Raw genomic sequence first — 21,370 nt, 5'->3', positions numbered from 1 at the left:
CGCCGCGGGGACAGCGCGGGCACCTGGGGACACGTGGTGGCACTTGGGGACATTGGGGACATTGGGTTATGGTGGCACTTGGGGACATTGGGGACATTGATTTTGGGCACGGGCACCTGGGGACAGCGGGGACACTTGGGGACATTGGGGACACGTGGTGACACTCGGGGATATTGGGTTATGGTGGCACTTGGGGACATTGGGGACATTGATGTTGGGCACGGGCACCTGGGGACAGCGGTGGCACCTGGGGACACGTGGTGGCACCTGGGGACAGCAGTGGCACTTGGGGACACTTGGGGACACAGCACAATTGGGGTTTGGTGGCATTGGGGACGTGGTGGCACTTGGGAAATTGGGGACATGGGGACAGCTCCAGCTGCGCCGCGGGGACAGCGGCACCTGGGGACGCTGGGGACACTCTGGGGACAGCAGGGCCACGGTGGCACTTGGGGACACTGAGGACAGGCACGGGTGGCCTTGGGGACACTGAGGACAGGCAGGGGTGGCCCTTGGGGACATTCAGGACAGGCAGGGGTGGCCCTTGGGGACACTGAGGACAGGCAGGGGTGGCACTTGGGGACATTCAGGACAGGCAGGGGTGGCACTTGGGGACACTGAGGACAGGCAGGGGTGGCCCTTGGGGACATTCAGGACAGGCAGGGGTGGCACTTGGGGACACTGAGGACAGGCAGAGGTGGCCCTTGGGGACATTCAGGACAGGCAGGGGTGGCACTTGGGGACACTGAGGACAGGCAGGGGTGGCCCTTGGGGACATTCAGGACAGGCAGGGGTGGCCCTTGGGGACACTGAGGACAGGCACGGGTGGCCCTTGGGGACATTCAGGACAGGCAGGGGTGGCCCTTGGGGACATTCAGGACAGGCAGGGGTGGCACTTGGGGACACTGAGGACAGGCACGGGTGGCCCTTGGGGACATTCAGGACAGGCAGGGGTGGCCCTTGGGGACATTCAGGACAGGCAGGGGTGGCACTTGGGGACACTGAGGACAGGCACGGGTGGCACTTGGGGACATTCAGGACAGGCACGCGGTGGCACTTGGGGACATTCAGGACAGGCAGGGGTGGCACTTGGGGACACTGAGGACAGGCAGGGGTGGCCCTTGGGGACATTCAGGACAGGCAGGGGTGGCACTTGGGGACACTGAGGACAGGCAGGGGTGGCCCTTGGGGACATTCAGGACAGGCACGGGTGGCACTTGGGGACACTGAGGACAGGCACGGGTGGCACTTGGGGACACTGAGGACAGGCAGGGGTGGCCCTTGGGGACATTCAGGACAGGCACAGGTGGCCCTTGGGGACATTCAGGACAGGCACGGGTGGCACTCACGTCCCCGCCGTCGTTGTCATTTGTCACTGTCAGCTCCGCCAGGTCCCCGAGGCCATCCAGGGCCAGCGCCTCGGCCTTGGGGACACCCAGGGACCCTGGGGACAATGGGGACATCAGGGTGGCCTCGGGGACACCCAGGGACCCTGGGGACAATGGGGACAGGGACATTGGATGGCCTTGGGGACACCCAGGGGACAGAGGGGACAATGGGGACAGGGACATCAGGGTGGCCTTGGGGACACTCAGGGACCCTGGGGACAATGGGGACAATGGGGACAATGGGGACATCAGGGTGGCCTTGAGAACACCCTGGGGACAGAGGGGACAATGGGGACAACGGGGACATCAGAGGTGGCCTTGGGGACACCCTGGGGACAAAGGGGACAATGGGGACAACGGGGACATCAGAGGTGGCCTTGGGGACACCCTGGGGACAAAGAGGACAATGGGGACAGGGCCATTGGGGTGGCCCTGGGGACACAGGGACCCCCCCGGGGACACAGAGGTGACACAGAAGTGACACAGGTGACAGCCGTGTCCTCACCTTCAGGTGGCCGCGGTGGCCCGAGGTCCCCGTCCCGCAGGTGGCACCGGTGGCTCTCTGTGACAATGGGGGTCAGGAGGAGTCAGGACATGTCCCCAGTGTCCCCAAGGTGTCCCCAAATGTCCCCAAGGTGTCCCCAAATGTCCCCCAGTGTCCCCAAGGTGTCCCCAAATGTCCCCAAGGTGTCCCCAAGGTGTCCCCAAGGTGTCCCCAAGGTGTCCCCAAATGTCCCCAGGGTGTCCCCAGGTGTCCCTGAGCTCACCTCTGATGTCCCCAAATGTCCCCCAGTGTCCCCAGGCTCACCTCTGATGTCCCCAAGGTGTCCCCAAGGTGTCCCCAAGGTGTCCCCGACCTCACCTCTGATGTCCCCAGGTGTCCCCAAGGTGTCCCCAAATGTCCCCCAGTGTCCCCAGGTGTCCCCGAGCTCACCTCTGATGTCCCCAGGTGTCCCCAAGGTGTCCCCAGGTGTCCCCAGGAAGTCGAACTCGCCCAGGGCGTCCTCGGAGTCCTCCTCATCTTCATCCTCGTCCTCGTCCTCCTCGGGGACCTTGGGGACACCCTGGGGACAAAGGGACAAAGGTCAGGGTGGGGACAAAGAGGGACAAAAACGGGACAAGAATGGGGGAAAAACGGGGAAAAAAAGGGACAAAAAAGGACAAAAAAGGGACAAAAAATGACAAAAAAGGGACAAAAAGAGACACAAGAAAGGGACAAAAAAGGACAAAAAAGGGACAAAGATGGACAAAAAGAGACACAAAAAAGGGACAAAAAAGGCACAAAAACAGACACAAAAAAGGGACAAAAAATGACAAAAAAGGGACAAAAATGGGGGAAAAAACAGGGGGAAAAAAAGGGACAAGAAACGACAAAAAAGGGACAAAAAGGGACAAAAAGAGACACAAAAAACGAACAAAAAAGAGACAAAGGTCAGGGTGGGGACAAAGAGGGACAAAAAACGGGACAAAAATGGGGGGAAAACGGAGGAAAAAAAAGGGACAAAAAATGACACAAATGGACAAAAAGAGACACCAGAAAGGGACACAAAAAAGGGACAAAAAGGGACAAAAAGGGAACTAAAAAGGGACAAAGGCTGGGGACACCCTGATGGCACCGGAGTGGGGACACCAAAAAATTCCCCCAAAATTTCCGGAAATCATCCAAAAATCCCCCCAAATCCCCTAAAATTCAAAAAAAATCCCCCAAAATCCCCTAAAAATCCTCCCAAAATCCCCTAAAAATCCTGAAAACCCCTCCCAAAATCCCCCAAAACTCCCTAAAAATCCTCTAAAATCCCCTAAAAATCCCCCCAAATCCCCTAAAAATCCCCAAAAAATCCCCCAAAATCCGCCCCAAAATGCCCCAAAATTCCCGGATTTGGGTCCCGACCTTTCCCCTCCTGCGGGGGGTGGGGGAGGGGCTCTCGGGCTCCTCTTCCTCATCGCTGTCATCCTCGGGGGGGGAGGGGCTCAGCTCCTTCCCGGCGTTCCTGGGGGGGGAAAAATTCCCAAAAAAATGAAAAAAAAAAAAAAAAAAACCCAAAAACCCCAAACCGAACCCACCAAAAATCCCATTGAGAACGGCCAGAAAACGCCCAAAGCGCCAAAATCCCACGGGAAATTCCTCCAAAACCCCAAATTCCACAAAAAGCCACCCAAAAATCCCTAAAACTGCCCAACCGCTCCCAAATTCCCTTAAAAATCCCCCAAAAATTCCCTAAAAATCCCCTCCAAAATCCCCTTAAAATTCCCAAATCCCACAAACCAAACCCCCAAAAATCCCCAAATCCCTGGAATTTCCCCCAAAAATTCCCAAAAAATCCCAAATCCCCATAAATATTCCCTAAAAATCCCCCAAAAATTCCTGAAAAATCTTCAATTCCCCAGAAAATCCCCAAAAAATTCCCTAAAATTCCCCTCCACCAAAATCCCCTAAAATGCCCAAATCCCCACAAACCAAACCCCCAAAATTCCCCAAAATCCCCAGAATTTCCCCCAAAATTCCCCAAAATCCCCGGGATTTGCCCCAAAATTCCCCAAATCCCCCAGAATTTCCCCCAAAATTCCCCAAAATCCCCAGAATTTCCCCCAAAATTCCCAAAATCCCCGGATTGCCCCCCAAAATTCCCCAAAATCCCCAGAATTTGCCCCAAAATTCCCCCAAATCCCCAGAAATATTCCCTAAAAATCCCCCAAAAATTCCCCCAAAAATCCCCCCCACCCAAAATCCCCTAAAATTCCCAAATCCCACAAACCAAACCCCCAAAATTCCCCAAAATCCCCAGAATTTCCCCCCAAATTCCCCAAAATCCCCAGGATTTCCCCCAAAATTCCCCAAAATCCCCGGGATTTGCCCCAAAATTCCCCAAAATCCCCAGAATTTCCCCCCAAAAATCCCCAAATCCCCAGAATTTCCCCCAAAAATCCCCAAAATCCCCGGGATTTCCCCCAAAAATTCCCACAAAATCCCAAATCCCCAGAAATATTCCCTAAAAATCCCACAAAAATTCCCTAAAATTCCTCCTCCACCAAAATCCCATAAAATTCCCAAATCCCCACAAACCAAACCCCCAAAATTCCCCAAAATCCCCAGAATTTCCCCCAAAATTCCCCAAAATCCCCAGAATTTCCCCAAAAATCCCCAAAATCCCCGGGATTTCCCCCGAAAATTCCCAAAAAATCCCAAATCCCCAGAAATATTCCCTAAAAATCCCCAAAAATTCCCCAAAAATCCCCCAAATCCCCTAAAATTCCCAAATCCCCACAAATAAAACCCCCAAAATTCCCAAAATCCCCGAATTTCCCCCAAAAATTCCCAAAAAATCCCAAATCCCCATAAATATTCCCTAAAAATCCCCAAAAAATTCCTGAAAAATCTTCAATTCCCCAGAAAATCCCCCAAAAATTCCCTAAAATTCCCCCTCCACCAAAATCCCCTAAAATGCCCAAATCCCCACAAACCAAACCCCCAAAATTCCCCAAAATCCCCAGAATTTGCCCCCCAAAATCCCCAAAATCCCCAGAATTTCCCCCAAAATTCCCAAAATCCCCAGAATTTCCCCCAAAATTCCCCAAAATCCCCAGAATTTGCCCCAAAATTCCCCCAAAAATTCCCCCAAAATTCCGAAAAATCCCCAAAATCCCCCAAAAATCCCCAAAATTCCAAAAATCCCCAAAAAAATCCCCAAAAAATCTTCAATTCCCCAAAATCCCAAAATTCCCCCCAAAATTCCCCCAAAAAAAATTCCCCAAAAATTCCCCAAAATCCCCCAAATTCCCCCAAAATAAAATCCCTAAAAATTCCCCCAAAATTCCCCAAACCCCAAAATTCCCCAAAATCCCAAATTTCCCCCAACCAAAATCCCCAGAATTTCCCCCAAAATTCCCCAAAATCCCACAATTTCCCCAAAATTTCCCCAAAAAAATTTCCCCCAAAATTCCCAAAAATTCCCCAAAATTCCCCAAAATTCCCCCAAAATTCCCCAAAATCCCCAAATTTCCCCAAAATTCCCCAAAATCCCAATTCCCCAAAAATCCCCCCAAAATTTTCCCCCAAAAATTCCCCCAAAATCCCCAAAATTTCCCCAAAATCCCTCCCCCAAAAACCAAATCCCCAAAATTCCCAAAAAATCCCTAAAATTTTCCCCCAAAATCCCCCCAAAATCCCCCAAAAATCCCCCAAAATTCCCCCAAATCCCCCAAAGAATTTCCCCAAAATTCCCCAAAATCCCCAGAATTTCCCCCAAAATTCCCCAAAATCCCCCAAAAATCCCCAATTCCCCAAAAATCCCCCAAAAATTCCCCCTGAAAAATTTCCCCCAAAAATCCCCCAAAATCCCTAAAATTCCCCCCCCAAAATCCCTAAATTTTCCCCCAAAAAAAACCCCAAATTCCCCTGGGAATTTGCCCCAAAATTCCCAAAAATCCCAAACCCCCAAAATTCCCTAAAAATCCCCAGAATTTCCCCAAAAATTCCCCAAAATTCCCCAAAATTCCCCAAAAATTCCCTAAAAATCCCCACACAAAATTCCCCCAAATCCCCACAAAAATCCCCCTAAAAATCCCCAAAATCCCCAGAATTTCCCCCAAAATTCCCCAAAATCCCCAATTTCCCCAAAATTCCCCAAAAGGATTTCCCCAAAAACCCCAAATCCCCCCAAAATTTCCCCCAAAATCCCCCCAAAATCCCCGGAATTTGCCCCAAAATTCCCCAAATCCCCAGAATTTCCCCCAAAATTCCCCAAATCCCCAGAAATATTCCCCAAAATTCCCCAAAAATTCCTGAAAAATCTTCAATTCCCCATAAAATCCCCAAAAAATTCCCTAAAATTCTCCACCAAAATCCCCCAAAATGCCACCCACAAACCAAATCCCCCAAAATCCCCAAAATCCCCGAATTTGCCCCCAAATTTCCCAAAAAAATTCCACAAAATCCCTAAAAATCCCCCCAAAATTCCCCAAAAATCCCCAAAAATTTCCCAAAAATTCCCTAAAATTCCCCCAAAACCCCCAAAATCCCCAAAACTAAAACCCCAAAATCCCCAGAATTTCCCCCCCAAAAATTCCCCAAATCCCCAAATTTCCCCAAAATTCCCCCAAAATTCCCCAAAATTTCCCCCCAAAATTCCCCAAAAATCCCCCAAATCCCCAAAACCAAACCCCCAAAATTCCCCAAATCCCCAGAATTCCCCCAAAAATCCCCAAAATCCCCCAAATTTCCCCAAAACAAAATCCCCAGAATTTCCCCCAAAATTCCCCAAAATCCCCAAATTTCCCGCCCCCAAATTCCCAAAATTCCTGAAAAATCCCCCAAAATTCCCCCAAAATCCCCAAAATTCCCCAAAATTCCCCCAAAACAAAAAATCCCAAAATCCCCAAAATTTCCCCAAAATTCCCCCCCAAAATCCCCAAAATTTCCCCAAAATTTCCCCTAAAAATCCCCAGGATTTCCCCCAAAATTCCCCAAAATCCCCAGAATTTGCCCCAAAATCCCAAAATCCCCGGGATTTGCCCCAAAATTCCCCAAAATCCCCAAAATTTCCCCCAAAATCCCCCAAAATCCCCAAAATTCCCCCAAAATCCCCCAAAATCCCCCAAAAATTTCCCCCCAAAAATCCCCCAAAATCCCCAAAATTCCCCAAAATTCCCCAAACCCCAGAATTTCCCCAAAATTCCCCAAAATCCCAAGATTTTCCCCCAAAATTCCCCAAAATCCCCAAATTTCCCCCAAAATCCCCAAATTCCCCCAAAATTCCCCAAAATTCCCCAAAAATTTCCCCAAAAATCCCCCCAAAATCCCAAACCCCCAAAAATTCCCCAAAATCCCCAGAATTTCCCCCAAAATTCCCAAAATCCCCAAATTTCCCCAAAATTCCCCAAAATCCCCAGAATTTGCCCCAAAATTCCCCAAAATCCCCCAAAAATTCCCCAAAATCCCCCAAAATTTCCCCCAAAATTCCCCAAAATCCCCAAACTTTGCCCCAAAAATCCCCAAAATCCCCAAAATTTGCCCCAAAATTCCCCCAAAATCCCCAGAAATTTTCCCCAAAAATCCCCAAAATTCCCCCAAAATTCCCCCCCCCCAAAATCCCCAAATCCCCCCAAACCCCCAAAAATCCCCAGAATTTCCCCCAAAATTCCCCAAAATCCCCAGAATTCCCCCAAAATTCCCCAAAAATCCCCAGAATTTCCCCCAAAATTCCCCCAAAATTCCCCAAAATTTCCCCCCCAAAATCCCCAAAAATCCCCCAAAATCCCCAAAATCCCCAGAATTTCCCCCAAAATTCCCCAAATCCCCCAGAATTTCCCCAAAATTCCCCAAAATCCCCAAAATTTCCCCAAAATTCCCCCTCCCCAAAATCCCCAAAATCCCAAAATTCCCCCTCAAAATCCCCAAAATTCCCCAAAATCCCCAAAATTTCCCCAAAATCCCCAAAATCCCCCTGAATTTCCCCAAAATCCCCCAAAAAGGATTTGCCCAAAATTCCCACCCCCCAGAATTTCCCCAAAATTCCCAAAAATTTCCCCAAAATTCCCCCAAAATCCCCAGAAATTTCCCCAAAAATCCCCCAAAATTCCCCCAAAATTCCCCCCCAAAATCCCCAAAATTCCCCAAATCCCCAAAATCCCCAAATCCCCAAATTCCCCCGCAAAAATCCCCAAAATCCCCAAAAATTCCAAAAATCCCCAAATTTCCCCCAAAAATCCCCCAAAATCCCAGAATTTCCCCAAAATCCCCCAAAATTCCCCAAAAAATCCCCCAAAAAAATCCCCAAATTTCCCCAAAATTCCCCAAATCCCAAATTTCCCCAAAATTCCCCAAAATCCCCAGAATTTCCCCCAAAATTCCCCAAAATCCCCAGAATTTCCCCCAAAATTCCCCAAATCCCCAGAATTTCCCCAAAATTCCCAAAATCCCCAAATTTCCCCAAAAATTTCCCCAAAATCCCCAAAATTTCCCCCCCCCCCAAACCAAAATCCCCAAAATTCCCCACAAAAACCCCAAAAAATCCCCCAAAATTCCCCCCAAAAATTTCCAAAATCCCAAAATCCCCAAATTTCCCCCAAAATTCCCCAAATCCCCAGAAATTCCCCAAAATCCCCAAAATTCCCCCCCAAAATCCCCAAAAATTCCCCAAAATTTCCCCCAAAATTCCCTGCCCAAAATCCCCAAACCCCCCAAATTCCCCCAAAAACCCCCAAAATTCCCCAAAATTCCCCCCAAAAAATCCCCAAAATCCCCCGGGCCCAAAATCCCCAAATTTCCCCCAAAATCCCCAAAATTTTCCCCAAAATCCCCAAAATCGATTCCAAAATCCTCCCAACCAAAATTCCCCCAAAATCCCCAAAATTTCCCCCAAAATTCCCCAAAATCCCCGGAAATCCCAAAAAATCCCCCAAAATTCCCCAAAATTCCCCAAAAATTTCCCCCAAAAATGGGAAATCCCCCCAAAATGGAAATTGGCTAAAAAAAATCCCAAATTGGCCCCAAAAATTCCTCAAAATTCCCCAAAAATCCCCCAAAATGCCCCTAAAAATCCCCAAAATTCGAAATCCCCAAAAATACCCCAAAGTGAAAATCCCCCCAAAATTCCCCAAAATTCCTGTGAAAACCCAAACCCCCAAAATTCCCAAAAATCCCCAGAATTTCCCCAAAATTCCCAGAATTTCCCGCCAAAATTTCCCCCAAAATTCCCCGAAAATCCCCAAAAAATCCCCAAAAATTCCCCAAAAATTGGATTTGCCCCAAAATTCCCAAAAATCCCCAGGGTCCCCAAAATCCTAAAATTCCCCCAAAAATCCCCAAAATCCCCAAAATTTCCCCAAAATTCCCAAAAATCCCTGATTTTCCCCAAAATCCCCAAAATCCCCAAAAATGGGATTATTGGGGCTCGAAAAATCAAAAAAATCCCCAAAATTCCCCCAAAAATTCCCCTTAAAAAAAATCCTCAAACCCAAAACAAAATCCCCCAAAAAATGGGATTATTGGGGGAAAACCCAAAATCCCCAAAAACCCCAAAATTTCCCAAAAACCCAAAATGTTGGGCTAGAAATCCTAAAAAATTCTGAAAATTCCCAAAACCCCCAAAAATTCCCCAAAAATCCCCAAAAATCCCCCAAAACTGGGATTCTGGGAGCCTCATGTCCAGGATGGTGTCGCTGTAGCCGACCTCCTCCAGGTACCTGATATTGGGGAAATCCCCAAAAAAATGGGATTATTGGGGCTGGGAAATCCTAAAGAATCATCTCGGGGTGGAAATCCTAAAAATTCCCCAAAAAATCCCAAAAAATTCCCTAAAAATCCCCCAAAAATGGGATTATTGGGGCTGGGAAATCCTAAAGAATAATGGCAGAGTGGAAATCCTAAAAATTCTCCAAAAATTCCTGTGAAAAATTCCCAAAAAATCTCCTAAAAAACCCCCCAAAAATGGGATTATTGAGGATGGGAAATCCTAAAAATTCCTAAAAAATTCCTGTGAAAATTCAAAAAAAATCCCCCAAAAATACCCCCAAAAATGGGGTTATTGGGGCTGGAAAATCCTAAAAATTCATCTCGGGGTGGAAATCCTAAAAATTCCCCAAAAATTCCTGCGAAAATTCCCAAAAAATTCCCTAAAAATTCCTGCAAAAATTCCCAAAAAATTCCTGCGAAAATTTCCCAAAAAATCCCCTAAAAATGGGATTATTGGGGGTAGAAAATCCTAAAAAATAATCTCGGGGTGGAAATCCTAAAAATTCCCCAAAAATTCCCAAAAAAATCCCCAAAAATCCCCCAAAAACTGGGATTCTGGGAGCCTCATGTCCAGGATGGTGTCGCTGTAGCCGACCTCCTCCAGGTACCTGATATTGGGGTGAAATCCCCAAAAAAATGGGATTATTGGGGCTGGGAAATCCTAAAGAATCATCTCGGGGTGGAAATCCTAAAAATTCCCCAAAAAATCCCAAAAAATCCCCTAAAAATCCCCCAAAAATGGGATTATTGGGGCTGGGAAATCCTAAAAATTCCCCAAAAATTCCTGCGAAAATTCCCCAAAAATTCCTGAGAAAATTCCCCAAAAAATCTCCTAAAAATCCCCCCAAAAATGGGATTATTGAGGATGGAAAATCCTAAAAATTCCTAAAAAATTCCTGTGAAAATTCAAAAAAAATCCCCCAAAAATCCCCCAAAAAATGGGATTATTGGGGCTGGGAAATCCTAAAGAATCATCTCGGGCGTGGAAATCCTAAAATTCCCAAAAAGGATTCCTGGGGCTGAAAATTCCCAAAAAATCCCCTAAAAATTCCTGCAAAAATTCCCAAAAAATTCCTGCGAAAATTTCCAAAAATCCCCTAAAAATGGGATTATTGGGGGTAGAAAATCCTAAAGAATCATCTCGGGGTGCAAATCCTAAAAATTCCCCAAAAATTCCCAAAAAAATCCCCAAAAATCCCCAAAAATGGGATTCTGGGAGCCTCATGTCCAGGATGGTGTCGCTGTAGCCGACCTCCTCCAGGTACCTGAGTTGGGGTGAAATCCCCCAAAAAAATGGGATTATTGGGGCTGGAAAATCCTAAAAATTCCCAAAAAATTCCTGCGAAAATTCCCAAAAAATTCCCAAAAAATTCCTGCAAAAATTCCCAAAAAATCCCAAAAAAATCCCCCAAAAATGGGATTATTGGGGGTGGAAAATCCTAAAAATTCCCCAAAAATTCCTGCAAAAATTCCCCAAAAAATTCCCAAAAAATCCCCCAAAAATGGGATTATTGGGGCTGGAAAATCCTAAAGAATCATCTTGGGGTGGAAATCCTAAAAATTCCTAAAAAATTCCTGCGAAAATTCCCCAAAAAATCCCCCTAAAAATGGGATTATTGGCTGGAATCCCAAAATTCCCCAAAAATTCCGCTAACCCCAAAAATTCCTGAGATCCCAATCTCTAAAACCCCCAAAAATGGGATTATTGAGGATGGAAAATCCTAAAAATTCCTAAAAAATTCCTGTGAAAATTCCCAAAACATCCCCCAAAAAATCCCCCCAAAAATGGGGTTAGTGGGGCTGGAAAATCCTAAAGAATCATCTTGGGGTGGAAATCCTAAAAATTCCCCAAAAAATTCCTGTGAAAATTCCCAAAAAATCCCCTAAAAATTCCTGCAAAAATTCCAAAAACCCTGCCAAGGGATTATGGGCTGAATCCTAAATTATCCGGGTGCAATCCTAATCCCAAAAATTCCTGTGAAAATACCCCAAAAATCCCCAAAAAATCCCCCAAAAAATGGGATTATTGGGGGTGGAAAATCCTAAAAATTCCCCAAAAATTCCTGCGAAAAATTCCCAATAAATCCCCTAAAAAAATCCCCCAGAAATGGGATTATTGGGGGTGGAAAATTCTAAAGAATAATCTTGGGCTGGAAATCCTAAAAATTCCAAAAAAATTCCCAAAAAATCCCCTAAAAATCCCCCTAAAAATGGGATTATTGGGGCTGGAAAATCCTAAAAATTCCCCAAAAATTCCTGCGAAAATTCCCAAAACATCCCCCTAAAAATCCCCCCAAAAATGGGATTATTGGGGCTGGAAAATCCTAAAAAATAATCTCGGGGTGGAAATCCTAAAAATTCCAAAAAAATTCCCCAAAACATGGGATTATTGGGGGTGGAAAATCCTAAAAATTCCAAAAAAATTCCTGCGAAAATTCCCAAAAAATCCCAAAAAAATCCCCCAAAAAATGGGATTATTGGGGGTGGAAAATCCTAAAAAATTGTCTCAGGGTGGAAATCCTAAAAATTCTCCAAAAATTCCAAAAAAATTCCCAAAAAATCCCCCAAAAAATGGGATTATTGGGGCTGGAAAATCCTAAAAATCCCCTAAAAATTCCTGAGAAAATTCCCAAAAAATCCCGAAAAAATCCCCCAAAAAATGGGATTATTGGGGGTGGAAAATTCTAAAAAGTCCCAAAAAATTCCTGCAAAAATTCCCAAAAAAATCCCCCAAAAAATCCCCCAAAAATGGGATTATTGGGGGTGGAAAATCCTAAAGAATCATCTTGGGGTGTAAATTTTAAAAATTTCTGTGGAAATGTGAAAAATTTCTGTGAGAATGGTCCAAAAAAGCTCAAAATTGTGTAAAAATCCTCTCTGAAAATCCCCAAAATCGTCCATGATGATTGGCCAAAAATTCCCACAAAAATCCTGGAAAACCCTGCAAAAAATCCCACAAAAATAATGGGAAAATTTAGCTACAATCCTACAAAAATTCCATTAAAATCCTGAAAAAAATTCCACAAAAATCCTCTAAAAATATTACAAAAAATCTTCACAAAAATCCTGGAAAATCCCCACAAAAATCCTGGAAAATCTGGGGAAAATCCCCCAAAAATCCCCCCAAAAAATCATGGAAAAATTCAGCAAAAATCCCACAAAAATCCTGCAAAATCCCACAAAATTCCTGGAAAAATCCCGCAAAAATTCCACAAAAATTCCCCCAAAATCACTCCAAAATATCTCAAAAATTGCCCAAAAAACCCCAAACCCTCCCTGTCCCCAAATCCCCCCCCAAAAAACCCCAAAAACCCCAAAATTTCCGTCACTCACTGGCGCAGGAGCTGCCTCCCCTCCTTCCAGGCTCCCTCCAGCTCCACGGGGCCGTTGGACACTGCGGGGAAATGGGGGTGAGAAACCCCAAAAATACCCCAAAAATAACCCCAAAACCAGCCCAAAAATACCCCAAAAATAACCCCAAAACCAGCCCAAAATACCCCAAAAAATAACCCCAAAACCAGCACAAAAAACACCCCAAAAATAACCCCAAAAATAACCCCAAAAACACCCCAAAAATAACCCCAAAAATAACCCCAAAACCAGCCCAAAATACCCCAAAAATAACCCCAAAACCAGCACAAAAATACCCCAAAAATAACCCCAAAACCAGCCCAAAAATACCAAAAAATACCCCAAAAATAACCCCAAAACCAACCCAAAAATAACCCAAAAATAACCCCAAAACCAACCCAAAAATAACCCAAAAATAACCCCAAAACCAACCCAAAAATAACCCAAAAATAACCCCAAAACCAACCCAAAAATAACCCAAAAATAACCCCAAAACCAACCCAAAAATACCCCAAAAATAATCCCAAAACCAGCACAAAAATACCCCAAAAATAACCCCAAAACCAGCCCAAAAATACCCCAAAAATAACCCAAAAAACCCCCAAAAATACCCCAAAATAACCCCAAAACCAGCCCAAAAATAACCCAAAACCAGCCCAAAAATAACCCAAAACCAACCTAAAAATACCCCCCAAAATAACTCAAAAATAACCCCAAAACCAGCCCAAAAATACCCCAAAAATACCCCAAAAATACCCAAAAACCAACCCAAAAATACCCCAAAACCAACCCAAAAATAACCCAAAAATAACCGCAAACCAGCCCAAAAATAACCCAAAAATAACCCCAAAACCAGCCCAGAAATACCCAAAAAATAACCCCAAAACCAGCACAAAAATACCCCAAAAATAACCCCAAACCAGCCCAAAAATACCCAAAAAATAACCCCAAAACCAGCACAAAAATACCCCAAAAATAACCCCAAAACCAGCCCAAAAATACCCAAAAAATACCCCAAAAATAACCCCAAAACCAGCCCAAAAATACCCAAAAATACCCCAAAAATAACCCCAAAACCAGCCCAAAAATACCCCAAAAAATAACCCCAAAAATAACCCCAAAACCAGCCCAAAAATACCCCAAAAATAACCCCAAAACCAGCCCAAAAATACCCAAAAAATACCCCAAAAATAACCCCAAAACCAGCCCAAAAATACCCAAAAAATACCCCAAAACCAGCCCAAAAAATACCCCAAAAAATACCCAAAAAATAACCCCAAAAACCCCCAAAAAAACCCCAAAACCCCAAAAATACCCAAAAAATACCCCAAAACCAGCCCAAAAATACCCCAAAAAATAACCAAAAAATAACCCCAAAACCAACCTGAAAATACCCCAAAAATGACCCCAAAACCAGCCCAAAAATACCCCAAAAATACCCCAAAACCAACCTAAAAATACCCCCCAAAATAACTCAAAAATAACCCCAAAACCAGCCCAAAAATAACCAAAAAAATACCCCAAAACCAGCCCAAAAAATACCCAAAAAATACCCCAAAACCAGCCCAAAAATAACCCAAAACCAACCTAAAAATACCCCCCAAAATAACTCAAAAATACCCCAAAACCAGCCCAAAAATACCCCAAAACCAGCCCAAAAATACCCCAAAACCAGCCCAAAAATACCCAAAAAATACCCCACATCCAGCCCAAAAATACCCCAAAACCAACCCAAAAATATCCCAAAACCACCCCAAAAAGAACCCCAAAAACAACCCCAAAAACAACCCCAAAATACCCCAAAACCAGCCCAAAATCCCCCCAAAAATCCCCAAAATTCCCAAAAAAATTGGAATTTTCCCCCCAAAAATCCCCAAAATTCCCCCCCTAAAAAACCCCAAAATCCCCCCAAAAGAAACGCAGAAGAGCCCAAAATCCCCCCCAAAAAAACCCCAAAAACCCCAAAATCCCCCCCAAAATCCCCCTCAAAAACCCCAAATCCCAAAAATCCCCCAAAATCCCCCAAAATCCCCCAAAATCCCCAATTTTGGGCTCTCACCCGCCTCCTCCGGGCGCTTCTCCCCCGGCGCCGCCTCCGTCCCGAACTTCAGCTTGTGGTACTTGGACCTGGCAGGGAAAATTTGGGGATTTTTGGGGCTTTTTGGGGTTTTTTTTGGGATTTGGGGTTTTTAGGGGAATTTTTGGGGGTGATTTTGGAGGAGTTTGGGACAAAGTTTTAAAGGTTTTGGGGTTTGGTTTTTGGGGGTTTTTTATTATTATTTTTGGGGGTTTTTGAGTGATTTTTGGGGAGGATGTGGGGGTCTTGGGAGAAGGTTTTGGGTTTTTAGGAATTTTTTTGGGGGTGATTTTTGAGGGGTTTGGGGAGGGGTTTTTAAGGTTTTGGGCGTTTTTGGGGCGATTTTTGCGAGTTCATTGGGTGATTTGGGGGTTTGGGGGGGATTTTTGGGGAATTTTTGGGCTTCTGGGCGAGGGTTTGGTATTTTTAGGATTATTTGGGGGGTGATTTTTACGTTTTGGGGGCAGGTTTTTAAGGTTTCGGGGTGATTTTTGGGGTTTTTTCGGGGGTTCTGGGGCAGAGCTTGATGTTTTTAAGAATTTTTTGGGGGTGATTTTTGAGGTTTTTGAGGCAGGTTTTTTGAAGATTTTTGGGAGATTTTTGTGGGGGGGATGATTTTTGGGTAGTTTGGGGGATTTTTGATTATTTCCCGATCTTTTCTCGGGTTTGTTTTTCCCTCCCGCACCTCTCCTGCTTGAGGGCGAACTCCAACATCCGGATCCGGCGCACCAGGTCCAGCTTGAGGCTCTCCTGGCCCTGGCGCTCGCCCTGCAGGAACGCCACCTGCGCCTTGGGGACACCGAAAGGGACATTGGGGACACTTGGGGACATCGGGGACATTGGGGACATTGGGGACATCGGGGACATTGGGGACACTAGGGACATCGGGGACATTGGGGACATCGGGGACACTGGGGACGTTGGGGACATCGGGGACATTCGGGGACATTGGGGACATCGGGGACATTGGGGACACTGGGGACATTGGGGGTCCCTGAGGCTCTCCTGGCCCTGGCGCTCGCCCTGCAGGAACGCCACCTGCGCCTTGGGGACATCGGGGACATCAGAGGGGACACTGGGGACATTGGGGACGTTGGGGACATCAGGGACATTGGGGACATCGGGGACATTGGGGACATTGGGGACACTGGGGACACTCAGAGCCCTGAGGCTCTCCTGGCCCTGGCGCTCGCCCTGCAGGAACGTCACCTGTGCCTTGGGGACATGGGGGACATCAGAGGGGACATTGGGGACATTGGGGACGTCGGGGACATTGGGGACATCAGGGGACATTGGGGACACTGGGGACATTCGGGGACATTGGGGACACTGGGGACGTTGGGGACATCAGGGACATTCGGGGTCCCTGAGGCTCTCCTGGCCCTGGCGCTCGCCCTGCAGGAACGCCACCTGCGCCTTGGGGACACCGAAAGGGACATTGGGGACATCAGAGGGGACATCGTGGACATTGGGGACATCAGGGACATTGGGGACACTGGGGACACTGGGGACATCAGGGACACTTGGGGACATTGGGGACACTGGGGACATTGGGGACATCAGGGACATCAGGGGACATTGGGGACACTCAGAGCCCTGAGGCTCTCCTGGCCCTGGCGCTCGCCCTGCAGGAACGTCACCTGCGCCTTGGGGACATCAGAGGGGACATCAGATGGGACACTGGGGACACTGGGGACATTGGAGACATCAGGGACATTGGGGACACTGGGGACATTGGGGACACTGGGGACGTTGGGGACATTGGGGACACTGGGGACACTGGGGACATTGGGGACATCGGGGACACTCAGAGCCCTGAGGCTCTCCTGGCCCTGGCGCTCGCCCTGCAGGAACGCCACCTGCGCCTTGGGGACACCAAAAGCGACATTGGGGACACTGGGGACATTCGGGGACATTGGGGACATCGGGGACACTGGGGACATTGGGGACATCGGGGACATTGGAGACATCAGGGACATTGGGGACATTGGGGACATTGGGGACACTGGGGACACTCAGGGACATCAGGGACATTGGGGACATTGGGGACATTGGGGACATCGGGGACACTGGGGACATTCGGGGTCCCTGAGGCTCTCCTGGCCCTGGCGCTCGCCCTGCAGGAACGCCACCTGCGCCTTGGGGACACCGAAAGGGACATTGGGGACATCAGAGGGGACACTGGGGACATCGGGGACATTGGGGACATTGGGGACACCAGGGACACCCCCAGGCTCTCCTGCCCTGGACAAAGGCCACCTGTGCCTTGGGGACACGGAGGGTGACATGGGGGTGGCGTCAGTGACAGGGACACGCAGGGACCCTTGGGGACAGCCAGCGAGTGTCCCCAGCCCTGGCGGTGACAAGGAGGTGGCACCAGGGGGGTCCCCAATAATCCTCCCAGTGTCCCCAGTGCCATCCCAGTATCCCCAGTACGTGTCCCAGTGCCATCCCAGTGCCCTCCCAGGCCCCCCCAGTATCCCCAGTGCCCATCCCAGTATCCCCAGTGCCCTCCCAGTGCCCATCCCAGTATCCCCGGTGCCATCCCAGTATCCCCAGTGCCCCCCCAGTATCCCCAGTGCCCCCAGTATCCCCAGTGCCCATCCCAGTATCCCCAGTGCCCTCCCAGGCCCCCCAGTATCCCCAGTGCCCCCCAGTATCCCCAGTGCCCTCCCAGTGCCCATCCCAGTATCCCCAGTGCCCATCCCAGTATCCCCAGTCCCCTCCCAGTGCCCATCCCAGTATCCCCAGTGCCCATCCCAGTATCCCCAGTGCCCTCCCAGTGCCCATCCCAGTATCCCCGGTGCCATCCCAGTATCCCCAGTGCCCCAGTCCCCCAGTATCCCCAGTGCCCCCCAGTATCCCCAGTGCCCATCCCAGTATCCCCAGTGCCCTCCCAGGCCCCCCCAGTATCCCCAGTACCCCTCCCAGGCCCCCCAGTATCCGCGATGCCCATCCCAGTATCCCCAGCCCCCCCCAGTATCCCCGGTGCCCATCCCAGTATCCCCAGCCCCCCCCAGTATCCCCGGTGCCATCCCAGTATCCCCGGTGCCCCCCAGTATCCGCGGTGCCCATCCCAGTACGCTCCCAGTGCCCCCCCAGTATCCCCGGTGCCATCCCAGTGCGATCCCCGGTGCCATCCCAGTATCCCCGGTGCCCCCCAGTATCCCCAGCGGTGCCCATCCCAGTATCCCCAGTGCCCTCCCAGGCCCCCCCAGTATCCCCAGTGCCCATCCCAGTATCCCCAGTGCCCTCCCAGGCCCCCCCAGTATCCCCAGTACGCTCCCAGTGCCCCCCCAGTATCCCCGGTGCCGCGTCCCGGTGCCTCCCCCGCCCCCTCCCGGTGTCCCCACCCCCTCCCCGCCGCCCCGGCCGCCATTTCCTCCCAAGATGGCGCCAGCGGCGGCCACCCCACCCCGGTGACCCCCGCTGTCCCCTCAGTGTCCCCTCAGTGTCCCCTCAGTGTCCCCTCAGCCTCCCTCCCCTCATGAGGGCAGCGCCGCCGCCATTACCTGCAGCTCGGCCCTCTCCGCTTCCCAGCGCCCTTTCTCCGCCTCGAACCGCGCCCACTCGTGCTGGATGAAGTGCAGGATGCCCGGCAGGCTGAGGCCGGTTCGTGCCGCGGGCTCGGGGCCCGGAGCGGGGCCCGGAGAGGGGCCGGGGACGGGGCCGGGGGGCGGAGGTTGGGCCCGGACCGGCGGAGCCCGCTCGGCCGCCATGGCGGCTGCCACAAAGGGAGCCACAGGCGGCAGCGGCTTCCTGCCACAAAGGGAGCCGGCAAGGGGGCGGAGAAAGGGGCGTGGTTTCAACGAGAGGGGCGTGGTGATGCGAAAGTGGGCGGAGTTAGCGGGAAGGGGCGGGGCCAAGAGGAGGCGTTGTTGCCGTGACAACGGGGGGGAGCTGTGGAGGAATTTGGGGGTTTTTTGGGGAATTTTTGGGGTTTTGGTTTTTTTTGTGGGGTTAGAGGGTATTTTTGGGGGGGTTTAGGGTTTTTCCGGGGGTCTTTGGAAGGTTAGAGGGAGTTTTTTTGGGGGGTTAAGATTTTTTGAGGCGGTCTTTGGGAGTTGTGGGGGTCTTTTGGGGGATCTTCGGGGATTTGGGGTTTTTTTTGATGGTTTTAGGGTTTTTCCGCGGGTCTTTGTAAGGTTAGAGGGGGTTTTGGGGGGGGGTTGGGTTTTTTGTGGGGTTAGAGGGGATTTTGGGCTTTTTTGGAGGGTTTTAGGTTTTTTCCGGGGGGTCTTTGGGGGTTCTGGGAGATTTTGGGGGGGTTTTAGGATTTTTCGGGGCGTGTTTGGAAGATTAGAGGGGATTTCGGGCAGTTTCAGACATTTTTAGGGGTGGTCATTGGGGATTTATAGGGAATCTTGAGTGATTTAGGGTTCTTTTTGGGGTTAGAAGAGATTTTGGGGGGTTTTAGGACTTTGCGGGGGGTGTTTGGAAGATTAGAGGGGATTTAATTATCGGGAATTAATTAACAACCCCTCATTAACAATTCCACCCCCACAGCGCCACCGCGTGGTCACCGCTGGTATCGCCACCACCGCCAAAGAACCGAGCGCAGCAACGCCTCCGAATGAACTAATTACCCAACCAATTAACTAATTAACCACCCAATGAACTAACTAACCACTTAATTCATGAATTATTAACCCACACCATGAGGATCACCCCCTGCCAGGCCGCCCTGGCCGCCGCCATCGCCCTCAACCTCCTCCTGCTCCTCTGCTCCCGCCTGCTCCCCGGCGCGTCCCCTCAGTGCCACCACCCCCGGCGCGGCGCTGTCCCCGAGGCCGTCCCCGGTGTCACCGTCATCCTCCGCGATTTTGACGGCCCTGACCACGACGTGGCCGCCACCGCCCGCTCCTTCTCCGCCCTGCCCGGCGTCCCCGTGCTGGTGGCCGCCGAGGTGTCCCCGTACCCGCCGGTGCCGCTCCCCGCCGGTGTCACCGTGCTGTCCCTGCGGCCGGAGCCTCACCGGCCGCCCCCGCGGCCGGAGCTGGCCGTGCGCACTCGCCACGTGGCCTTGGTGCCGGACGGCGCCCGCGCCGTGCCCGGCCTGCTGAGGCGCATGAGGGACGTCCTGGAAGCCACCTCAGATGCCACCATCAAGGTGGTGGCGGCGGCCGTGGGGCAGCGGCGGCCGCGCTGTTTGACCTTGGAGGTGGACATCAAAGCGTGGACGGCGCGCTACGGCCACGCTGACCAGCAGAGTGACCAGAGGAATGACCAGCACGGTGACCATCACGGTGACCGCTGCGGCGCTCTGGACGGCGCCCCGGCCGTGCTCCTCCTCCGCACACGCGACCTCTTCGCGCTCCCCTTCCCGCTCGCCCGCCCCATCGTCACCTCGCTGTCCCTCCAGGCCGCCGCGCGCGGTTGGCGCCTCCTCCTCCTCCCCGCCGCCTTCCCCTCGTCCCCGCGGCCGCCTCTGTCCCCTCACGCCCTGTGGAGAGCCCAGAGCGCTTGGGACGCGCAGCGCCGGGCGCTGCTGGAGCGCTTCGGCGTCAAGCTGGAGGTGCTGCCCGACGGCTCGCGGCGCTGGCACGGCTGCGCCAAGGACACGCCGCGCTGCTTCGGCACCGTGCGCTGGCAAACCCCCGAGTACCTGCTGGCCGGGCGCTGGACGCCGCCGTGCTGCCTGCGGGCGCTCCGCGCCACCGCCCGCCACGTCCTGGCGCAGCTGGAGAGCGCCGGCATCCGCCACTGGCTGGAGGGAGGGACGCTCCTGGGCGCCGTGCGCCTCGGGGACCTCATCCCCTGGGACTACGACGTGGACGTGGGGCTCTACCGCGAGGACGTCCCCATGTGCCGCTGGCTGGCCGAGGTGGTGGCCTCGGGCGGGCCCGTGGAGGATCCCCAGGGCTTCCTCTGGGAGAAAGCGGCCGAGGGGGAATTCTTCCGCGTCCACTTCAGCCGCGCCAACCGGCTGCACGTGGACCTGTGGCCGTTCTACGTGCGGCCCGGCTCGGCCGTCATGACCAAGGACACGTGGCTGGGCCACCGGCAGGACGTGGAGTTCCCCGAGAGCTTCCTGGTGCCCCTGGGCACGGTGCCCTTCGCCGGCGTGCTGGCCAAAGCGCCCAACGACCCCCGGGCCTTCCTGGAGCTCAAATTCGGGCCCGGGGCCATTGAGAACCCCGAGTACCCCAACCCCGGCGTCAGGAGGTTGGCGCAGGACGTGGGCAATAAAACCGCACGGTGACATCTGTGTCACCCTTGATGTCACCCTTGGGGTCCCTGTGCCACTTTACCTGGCCCTGGTGTCACCTCTGGGGTCCCTGTGCCACCATTGGTGTCCCAATGTCACCTTTGGGGTCCCTG

General features: G+C 50.7%; 2 protein-coding genes across 2 annotated transcripts in view; one reads left to right on the top strand and one right to left on the bottom strand.

Annotated features, from left to right (window-relative positions):
• Positions 1–18,814, bottom strand: part of STRN4 (striatin 4) — a 27,644-nt gene extending 8,830 nt beyond the window's left edge. The window contains exons 1-9 of the mRNA XM_030970208.1: positions 18,562–18,814; positions 15,735–15,838; positions 15,032–15,099; positions 12,955–13,015; positions 10,842–10,886; positions 3,280–3,379; positions 2,323–2,452; positions 1,894–1,950; positions 1,350–1,444 (exon numbers count right to left, since the gene is read on the bottom strand). Coding sequence (XP_030826068.1) covers positions 1,350–1,444; positions 1,894–1,950; positions 2,323–2,452; positions 3,280–3,379; positions 10,842–10,886; positions 12,955–13,015; positions 15,032–15,099; positions 15,735–15,838; positions 18,562–18,768 — 867 coding nt within the window. The 5' untranslated portion in view covers positions 18,769–18,814. The remainder of the gene's footprint in view (positions 1–1,349; positions 1,445–1,893; positions 1,951–2,322; positions 2,453–3,279; positions 3,380–10,841; positions 10,887–12,954; positions 13,016–15,031; positions 15,100–15,734; positions 15,839–18,561) is intronic.
• Positions 18,440–21,370, top strand: FKRP (fukutin related protein). The gene is made up of 2 exons (XM_030970224.1): positions 18,440–18,661; positions 19,556–21,370. Exon 2 carries the CDS (start codon positions 19,707–19,709, stop codon positions 21,249–21,251), a length of 1,545 nt encoding a protein of 514 aa, XP_030826084.1. The 5' UTR covers positions 18,440–18,661; positions 19,556–19,706; the 3' UTR covers positions 21,252–21,370.

This window comes from Camarhynchus parvulus, unplaced genomic scaffold (genome assembly GCF_901933205.1).
Source record: "Camarhynchus parvulus unplaced genomic scaffold, STF_HiC, whole genome shotgun sequence".
NCBI classification, from domain to species: domain Eukaryota; kingdom Metazoa; phylum Chordata; class Aves; order Passeriformes; family Thraupidae; genus Camarhynchus; species Camarhynchus parvulus.
Note: the sequence above shows the minus strand (reverse complement) of the source record. Positions and strands in the feature narration are given on the sequence as shown.

Coding starts and splice junctions, on each gene's coding strand:
- FKRP (XM_030970224.1), top strand. CDS start 19,707: ATGAGGATCACCCCCTGCCAGGCCGCCCTGGCCGCCGCCATCGCCCTC.